Source organism: Cyprinodon variegatus, unplaced genomic scaffold, assembly GCF_000732505.1.
Source record: "Cyprinodon variegatus isolate N-32 unplaced genomic scaffold, C_variegatus-1.0 Scaffold189, whole genome shotgun sequence".
NCBI lineage: Eukaryota > Metazoa > Chordata > Actinopteri > Cyprinodontiformes > Cyprinodontidae > Cyprinodon > Cyprinodon variegatus.
In genome coordinates this window covers 135,133-144,799 of record NW_015150642.1, presented here as the reverse complement: position 1 = coordinate 144,799, position 9,667 = coordinate 135,133, and the positions used below count along the sequence as shown (strand labels likewise).

General features: G+C 44.9%; 1 protein-coding gene across 2 annotated transcripts in view; it reads right to left on the bottom strand.

Annotated features, from left to right (window-relative positions):
* Positions 1-6,566: 6,566 nt before the first annotated feature.
* The window catches only part of ipmk (inositol polyphosphate multikinase), a 13,882-nt gene continuing 10,781 nt past the window's right edge, over positions 6,567-9,667 (bottom strand). Inside the window, exons 7-8 of one of the 2 annotated variants that reach the window (XM_015379314.1) lie at positions 8,908-8,989; positions 6,567-8,833 (exon numbers count right to left, since the gene is read on the bottom strand). In XM_015379314.1, coding sequence (XP_015234800.1) covers positions 8,178-8,833; positions 8,908-8,989 — 738 coding nt within the window. In that variant the 3' untranslated portion in view covers positions 6,567-8,177. The remainder of the gene's footprint in view (positions 8,834-8,907; positions 8,990-9,667) is intronic. The other variant, XM_015379315.1, reaches the window with a different exon arrangement.

Below are 9,667 nucleotides of genomic sequence, written 5' to 3'. Positions count from 1 at the left end.
TATATATATATATATATATATATATATATTTAACCTTTTACCTAAATGTTCAATGGAAAAATGCTAATTAAAGGCTGAACACAAGCATCTTAGAAGATAAAGTAATAAAGAAACGGATCCAGCAGCAAACTGAAGCCAACCTGCAGTATAAAGACAGGCGTCCAATAGCAGCGAAGGAAGTTATTCATGGTGAAATGATCAAACCCGGAACCTTCTTCTACCCACTGCCCCACTGAGCAGCATAGAACAGTAGATTAAACTGTGAATTAAACTGTGAATTAAACAGTGGATTCAACAGTGGATTAAATAGTGGATTAAAAACAGTTGCTTAAACAGTAGATTAAAAACTATTGCTACAGTATAAGTAGTATTATTTAATCTGACATGTACTCTGTGTTACCTGAAGATCAGAATATGGGCTTTCTGTATGGAAGTGAATCTCCAAATACCTGGAACCAAGCACCTATAGTATCTGAGGCCCCAGGGGCGCCCCACCACCCGGCGGGAGCCCCAGCCGGGCCCCAGCAGGCCAGGCCCCCGCGGAGAAGCCGCTAGGAATGAGCCAGTAGCCACCCGGGGATCCACCCCCAAACCTCAAGCTCCACCAGTGCACCGGCAGTGGAAGGAGAGCAGGACGGGGGGGAATGGGCTCCGCACTTGGCGGAGACTTGAGATCTTCTTGGGAGAGGGAGCAGTTCAGACCCCAACCTCAAAAAAAGTCTCAATCACGCCTTCCCACCCTGCTGCCCCCACTCCCACCACACAGACTCTGTAGAGATGAGCAAAAAATAAAACGCAGACGCACATTAACACATAAAACTCACATCCAATAATCCCGGGACCGGTGGTCGGTGACACATCCACACCAACCCATCTTGTTCCTGCTTCAGGCCCCGCCCCCCATACCGCACTAACCGCCCCCCACCCCGCACTACTTGCCCCACCATCCAACCTCCGTTGGGGAGAGCAGAGGTGACAGCCCCGCCACCGGCAGGCCCCCCAGGCCCCGCAGCCGCCCCCCAACAAGACCACGGACCAGGCGGCTCACTCTTCCTCCAGGACCAGACTCCGGGTGGCAGCCGGGGAACAGGGGTGTGAGACGACCCCGATTCTCCCTGCGCCTGCCCCAATGTATTGTTGTTGCATGTTGCTCTCAGGTGTAATTAAAACTGGGAGTACCAAAAGGGGGTGTCCAGCACAGTCCACCCCCCTCCGGAAGACAGGCGGTGCCAGCGCACCCCCCCCCCCACTCGACAACCCAGAACCCTCAATGTCTAAACATTAGAGGGGATGGCGGGAGCCGACCGTGGTGAGGCCCATAAAATTCTGAGTTTATCCTTACTTTTCCAATTCATGATAGTTTAATTTGTGATACATAACCCAGTGAAGGCCATGAAAACTGATCTTTTTTCCCTCAAAGTCACCCAGCAAGCAAACTGGAGGGGGAAGTGAGATTTTCCAACCCAGGCACAGTGATAAGTCCTTACATACCTGTACCCAGAACCTCTGAACCGGCGTGCATAACCATAACGCGTGAATATAATTATCAAGTTGATTGCCTGTGCACTGTGGACAGATGTTAGATTGTTTAACACCCATCTTGAATAACCTTTGACCTGTATAGTGCACTCTGGGAGGATTTTGTATTTTATTAGTTGTAAATTGGGGTTTCTAGTCATGTCAAAAGTTCTTAGACATATCTGAGCCCAGATGTTTTGTTCAAAGCTGACTGATAAATCCTCCTCCCATTTAGTAATAGGAAGAGATATTGTATCATCCAGTTTAGTCAGTGTCCTGTATAATTTAGACAGTAGTTTGGGGGGTTTAACTCTAGAAACTCTGATATATTAGCTGGAATTTGTAAACCTCCATCAATATGCTTAAATTTATTTCTAATTATAGCTTTAATTTGCTCATATTCTAAGAATTTATTTTTGTTAATGCCATATTGCAAATTTAATCTAGCAAATGTGATAAACTCCGTACCTTCAAATGAATGATCCAGATAGTTAATACCTTTATTCTTCCAGTACGGAAAGTTTATCACATTATTGTTTTGTAGAATGTCAGGGTTATTCCAGATGGGTGTATGACTGCACGGGATAAGTGATGACTTTGTCATTTTAAGAAATTCCCACCATGCTGTCAGGGAAGAGCTGATGTTCCTGAACTTCAGCTGTTGACAGCAGTGAGTCCAGGGTCACTCTTTGACTCTCTGATAATTTAGGAAGAGTTATTTTATCCAGAAATNAACTCTAGAAACTCTGATATATTAGCTGGAATTTGTAAACCTCCATCAATATGCTTAAATTTATTTCTAATTATAGCTTTAATTTGCTCATATTCTAAGAATTTATTTTTGTTAATGCCATATTGCAAATTTAATCTAGCAAATGTGATAAACTCCGTACCTTCAAATGAATGATCCAGATAGTTAATACCTTTATTCTTCCAGTACGGAAAGTTTATCACATTATTGTTTTGTAGAATGTCAGGGTTATTCCAGATGGGTGTATGACTGCACGGGATAAGTGATGACTTTGTCATTTTAAGAAATTCCCACCATGCTGTCAGGGAAGAGCTGATGTTCCTGAACTTCAGCTGTTGACAGCAGTGAGTCCAGGGTCACTCTTTGACTCTCTGATAATTTAGGAAGAGTTATTTTATCCAGAAATTGCTTGATATCATTATCTGATGGATTTAACTGTGATGTGTATAAAGATTTATAGAAACCTGGGAAGGCATTGTTAATACCCTTCAGATCCTGTAATATATTACCAAATGAGTCTGTAACTGCAAATATAGTCTTTTTTTTTTGTTTATTTTAAGCTGATTAGCTAAGAAACTTTCTGACTTATTGCTATGTTCAAAGTTTTTTGTATTAATGCTGATCTTAAAGTCTTTGTATTAAAAATGTATTTTGTTTTTCAATATATTCGTTTAGTTCCAGTTTTATTTTACCGATTTCACCTAATTTTTCCTCATCTATAGCGAGCTTTTTAGTGACTTAATTATTTCCTCTAATTCCTGGATCTGTTTTTGTTCCAACTTCTTTTATGAGATGAGAATGAAATAATTGTACCTCTCATCGCTGCTTTCCCTGCCTCCCATAGTATAGATGCTGATGTTCCTGGTAAATCATTGCACTCCAAGTATGATGCCCACTCTTCCTTGAAAAATGTAAGAAATTCTTCATCTTTAAGCAGTGATGTATCTCCAGCACTTGTTTTGTGAGACTGACTTTTATCTTGAGACTGGAACGGGAGGAGTGTGCTGGGAACACTGGGAACGCTGTGAAACACGGATTCTCTGAACCTGGAATAGTAAGACGGAACAATGTGATGTATAATCTATAGAACTTTCTCCTCTGCAGGCGTCAGCATCAGCTTAACTAAAAAGAAATAAACTGAATATTGATTTTATTATTTGTTGTTTTTCTGGAATCATCTAGAAGGAAAAGCTAGAGGCTTAAAATAAAAATAAAAAGTTTCTTTTATATGCAGGTTATATTGGTCTATATCTTTAAGATTCATGCAGTGAGCTATAGAACCATATGAACCAGAAACTGTTTCATGAAGCATGAATTAAAAAATAACTTTCTGCTCTTTGTTTGATTCAAGAGGATCAATCATTTCTTTCCAAACGATTTTCCAGAATCGTTCATCTGATATCTAAGGTTTAAATCAAAGGTTAACTTTAAAGGTTTACTTACAGCTGATTGAACAGGTGCCAGAGGCTCAGGAAGGCTTCCATTAAAGCCTTTTCTCCCTGCTGGGCTCGGCCCCCAGGAAGCGGCCCTGTGCAGCGGGGGGCCAATAGACATCAGTTTAGAAGGATTCTACCGTGGAGATGAAGCTGCATTCCTCCAGCTTCATCTTCTGCTCCACTAATCCTCAGTTTTAAGGAGGAAACTGCTGCTCCACCCACTAAACCACCACCATCCATGGAACCTGCTGCTCCACCCACTAAACCACCACCATCCATCACTGTCCCGGACCAGGAGGTGGGATTACTGGGTTAGCCCGATAACTTCAGGTTTAACTTTCCAGTGAAGCTGGAATCATTCTTAGCCAGGCTGGTCACCATGGTAACGGGCTAGCTTTCAGGATGGATGTGATGGATCCACCCAGCAGCCAATCAGCTATTAGAAAACAATGACAACGATTGAAGACCTGATTTAATTCAGAGGGAGAATAAAATAAAGGAACTGAAAACCAAAAAAACAAAATGAACAGTTTTAATGTTTTTATTTATGTTTTTCCTCCTTTTTTCACATCCCAACCTTTTCCTATTCTGTATTCGTTTTCTCCTCTATAATGTCGCCATGCTGCCATTCACTGATTTATTCTAGGATTGATTTAGGAAGCTGAAATTAAATAGAAACCAGAGAACAAACTGGGAGAAGATCCTTTAGATCCTGATCACCTATAAGAGCGATCCAGGTCTTCAGGGGTGTCTGACCCACAGCGTTCCTCACTGCATTACTGACTGGATGGCCATCAGGGATTACGCCACCANCACCTATAAGAGCGATCCAGGTCTTCAGGGGTGTCTGACCCACAGCGTTCCTCACTGCATTACTGACTGGATGGCCATCAGGGATTACGCCACCAGCAGCTTCATGGCCGCCATCTGAGCGGCCTCTAGATCCCAGTCCTCCCAGTCCACAGGCCTTTGCTTAATGAATCACAGTCACAGCAGAATCTGTACATCTGAGCTCAGACTCTGTGGAACAAAGTCGGCTCCTGTCAGAAGGTGAAGGTGAGATAAAGTTGATCTTCATCCTCCATCAGGAGAGCAGAGAAGCTTCCAGCTGGAACATCTCTTCCTGCTGATTGCCGTGTTTTCCAAAGCTGACGACTCATTGATCTTCCATCCATCAGAGTTGGAGCTTCTCTGGAAGTCCTCTATGATGTTCCTCTCATCCATAATTTCTTTCTGTTCATCCTTCTTTTGGCTTCACATCGTTCTGCCATCGTTCTCCTCTGGAGTTTCTCACGCTCGCCTGCTCTCCATGGTTTCCCTCCAGAACTTTCAGGAATCGCCTGATGTACCGACCCGTTGAACCACCTGCTTCAACTTCAGCATGAAAATCCCACAAAAATAAGGACAGCCATTTTTTATTATTTAAAAACAAACCAAAAATAAACCAGGAGAGTCTGGATTCTTCTCATTCTTTCTCTATAGAATAGAGGTGAAAGGTTGGATCTATTAGAAACTAGAACTCTGCTCTGAGACTCATCCTGCTGAACAACTTGGCCTCATGGTAACAACTAACGCCTTAATAAAAATATAAACTACTAATAATATCTGCTCTGAGTTTCTCTCATCTGAGGAACGTCATTAAATCTGTAGATCAGTGGCGTCCAGCAAAGCTAAGCTGAGCTAAAGGAAGAAGGAACTAATAGCTTCCTGGAAACGGAGGGAAAGATATTAAAAAGTACTCAAGTAAATATTCTCAAAAAAGTATTTAGTAATGCAGTAAATGTACTTCGTTAGTCTCCACCACTGAATATGAGGCCGAGGAGGAGCTTCTCTAGAGTAATATTCAGGAATGATGCTGAAGATCAGGGCTTTTCAAAGTCCTTCCTCCAGGTTTTCAGGATTTCCCTGCCGGAGTTAAATCTGGAAACTAGCCGTCTACGGGGCCAATTATGTCTCTACAGGGCGGAGCAGCTTCTGACATCTGGATCCTTCAGCTGATGAAACCCTGGAGCTCATCGGGTTCCTCAAAGCAGCGTCACTCAGAAACATCCAGCTGATCTTCTGACACCTGAAGCACTTTTAGTTCCTGTTTTTACATCATATTATGATGTTTGGTTTTTAAAACCTTTATAGGGCCCCGTCCCTCAGTGAGATCTAGAAGCACTAGATCTATATCCAACCATTCAGCAAAGATGCTGCTACATGGCTGTACATCTGACCAATTACATGATATAATTGAATGATTAACTACTGTAAATTAAGTTGGAAAAAAGTTAAGTCAAGAAAAAAAAAAAAGGTCAAAAGCTAAATAAAAAGTTTAAAAGTAAAGTTAAAAACTAAATAGGTCTAGTTAACAATTATATTTAGGTTTATAAACTAAAAAAATGTGTCAGTATCAGCATTAACGCCTCTAAGGTTATGTTGTTTCTTTCACTCTGAGTGTTTTTCAAGAATAGAAGCACTTTTGTTGTTTTTCTTAATATATTCAGGAAAGTTGGCATTTGTTGTTATTACATTGACATTCATTTTTACCATCAGAATATGCAGTTTTTAATGTTCCTAAGGTAATAAGGTCTGGTCCTGGATTCTAATAACATTAATGGCTGCAAATATTTCACTGAGCGCCCTATAAAGGGTTAAAGGAAATAATGGCTGGTTGGCAGCAGGTCTCCAAAGCTTCAACCAGGGATGATGATCAGATGATGATCCAATAGATCAGGAGGGACAGATGAAAGCAGCTGCTGCATTTTCAGCACCACAGAGTGTGGACAGCGACACCAGTCTTTGCTCCAGAACTGATGGAAGCATTTCAGCTCCATCTTCTCATCCATCAGATCCAGAACTCCATGCAGAACCTCCACCTCTAAAACCAACGACTGCTCTGGGAGACGCCGCTACAGGGAGGCTCCACCCAGATGCAATGAGAGACAGCGCTGCAGGACGTTTGTCTTCTGGAGACACCCCACATGGGCTGGATACAGATGATGAACTGATGCTGAACTTGCTGCGTCGCGCTGAAAGCTGGACGCAGGAGGAAAAGAACGAGACTGATGGTTTTAGAAAAGGAGTTTATTAAAAATAGCATCATGAGGGAAACATTAAAAGCAGACGGTTTGAGATGAGGTGGGAAACGATGCTGCGGTTCTGAGCGGGAGATTGGACCGCAGCATTCAAAGCCTCTCCAGTGTTTCACCAGAACTCACTCAGCAGCTCTAAAAGGTCCGTTAGAACGTTAAAACATCTTATCAGAACATCAGCAGAACCTCACAGCGTTCTGCAGATAAAATACATCTGATAAAAGAAGGAAGCATTCGGGTCGGACTGCTGCACGCTTCTCCTTCCCTAAAGCTAAACTGATCCCACAGAAGGGAAACCAGCCCACTGGTACCATCCAGAGACGGGACCGGGATCTGGGGCAGGTCCAGATGAAACCGGGTCCATGGAAAACCTGCAGGTTCTGAACCCAAAGGGGTTCAGGGCTTCCTGAGGAGTTCAGTCAGACGTGATCCAGTTAGAAGAACAGCTTCCTTTTGGGAAAGACCAGAACCAGAGTCCAGAACCGCTTCTAGGTTCTACAAGAACATCTTTCTCTGCTTGATGAGAAGGCGGTTCTGGATTCTAGAAGGTTCTGAAGGAGAAAGCTGAAGCTCCAAGAGAACCAACCTGTTTTAGAACCAGGAATAGAACCACAGGAGATCCGTTTTTAGAATGGATTCAGGTCTGACTCGGCCAATCGGACCCGTTCAGATGAGACGTCCAACCAGAAACTCCTGTTAAAATGGTTCTGAACCCTGACCCGGTAACCTCTGACCTCTGACCCTGCCACCTGATGGACAACAGAAAAAAATCCTGCTAAGAAAAGGGCAACAGAACCACCAGAACAGGAAGGAGAGCCGCTTAGTTAGTTAGGTTAGTTACTTAGTTAGTTTAGTTACTTAGTTAGTTAGGAAGCTAAAGGAAACCAAACAGAGTACCTGAGTTAATCATCACGGGTTGAAAGGAAAAGGTGGAGCTTAATCCGCCTCGTCTGCTTTAACCCTACAGACCCAGATGTTCTGTAAACACATTGAAACTCGTCCAGTTCTAAACCAGGAATGGATGGAAAAAAAGAAGCTGATGAACATTCAGGTCCAGTTAGAACCCGTTCTAACTCCAGTTTCTGATGTTCCTCAACACGTGGGGTCGGTTTCCAGGTGATCAGGTAGGAGGAGCTTTGAAGAACCTGGAGATGAAACATCTACAGAGGAGGAGCCAGATCCAGGAGGAGCATAGCTGAAGCCCACCAGTGAGAGAGGAGACATGGCGGCCTGGAGGCTAGGCTGGACCACAGGCTGAAGGTAGGTTAGATGTTTGGCTGCTCATGAAGGAACCTCACAGAAGAACCGTCCAGATTGGGGGAGAGACTTCTGACCCAGTCAGTGGTTTGGACCAGGTTGGTTCTGCCCCCTGTCTCAGAAGATGATCTCTGGAGGTCAGGAGTTCTGAGCAGCACCACAGAGGATCTGCTCCAGAACCGTCAGCAGGTGCTTCAGGCCGTAGATGTAGCCCTGGTCCTGGCTATCACTGGGGAAAACATGAGCAAAGTCGATCATCCTGACCTCCACCTCTGGATCTCCAGCACTTCCCTGTCCACCTGTCCCGCTCCGTCCCTCCTCGTCCTCCTCTTCGTTGCTGTTCCCGTTAGCGGGTCGGTTCTGATCGTTCAGGACAGGTGGACGGTCCACTGAAGCCGCCATTTCCTCCGCTCTGCTGATGTGGAGGAGTGCCCTGAGGCCGCAGGGATCCGTCCTGTGATTGGTGGAGAGGCCTCCGTCCCATGACACCGCCACCGCCGTGTTGTTGTTAAACTCTTCCTTTTTGTTCTCCAGCCCTGCTTCCTCCTGGATCGCCTTCCCTCCATCACCGACCAGGAGCAGGTTGGCGGTTTTCATCATGGCGTCTGTGACAGGAGGCCTGCTGAGGAAGGAGGAGGGGAGGCCCTCGTAGACAAAGAGAAGGGAGCTGGCGTAGAAGACCAGCTGGTTCTGGGAGTGGAACCAGTGCAGAATCTGCTGCAGTCGGGAAATGCTGGCCCGGATGGCGTCCTTCCTCAGACAGAGTCCGTTATGGAAGAACCGGGCCAACCCTGCTGGGGGGAGGGAGGGGGAGGTTAGCCTCGTAGACGTTAGCCACATCAGATGTTCGTTTAAATAAAGGTCTCACCGTCTCTGATGGTGTCCTTGGCCAGGCCCCGCCCATAGTGCTGGTTGTACGAGTCAAACGTGGCGCGGCGAGCATCGTAGACCTGGAAACAGCATCATCATCATTATCATCAGCTGCACCTGCAGCAGGATGTCAGCTTCCCACCCGGCTGAGACGCACCCTGTCCCACACCAAGCACGCTAATTCTACCACCTGCACCTGAAGCTGAGGAGAAAGCTGCTGACTGTTTACTGAGGCTGATGACTGTTAACTGGTTGCTGAGGCTACTGACTGTTTTCTGCCTGTTTGCTGAGGCTACAGAATTCTTGCTGCCCGTTTGCTGAGGCTACCGCCTCTTTGCTGAGGTTATGGGCTGTTTTCTGCCTGTTTACTGAGCCTATTGGCATTTTGCTGCCTGTTTGCTGAGGCTACTGACTGTTTTCTGCCTGTTTGCTGAGGTTACTGACATTTTGCTGCCTGTTTGCTGAAGCTACTGACTGTTTTGTTACAGTCTGCTTCCTGTTTGCTGAGACTATTGACTGTTTTTTGGCTATTTTCTAAGGCTACTGACATTTTCCTGCCTGTTTGCTGAGGCTACTGACTGTTTTGTGACTGTCTGCTGCCTGTTTGCTGAGGCTACTGACTGTTTTGTTACAGTCTGCTTCCTGTTTGCTGAGACTGCTGACTTTTTGCTGCCTGTTTGCTGAGGCTACTGACTGTTTTGTGACTGTCTGCTTCCTGTTTGCTGAGGCTATTGACTGTTTTCCGACTGCTGATGCTA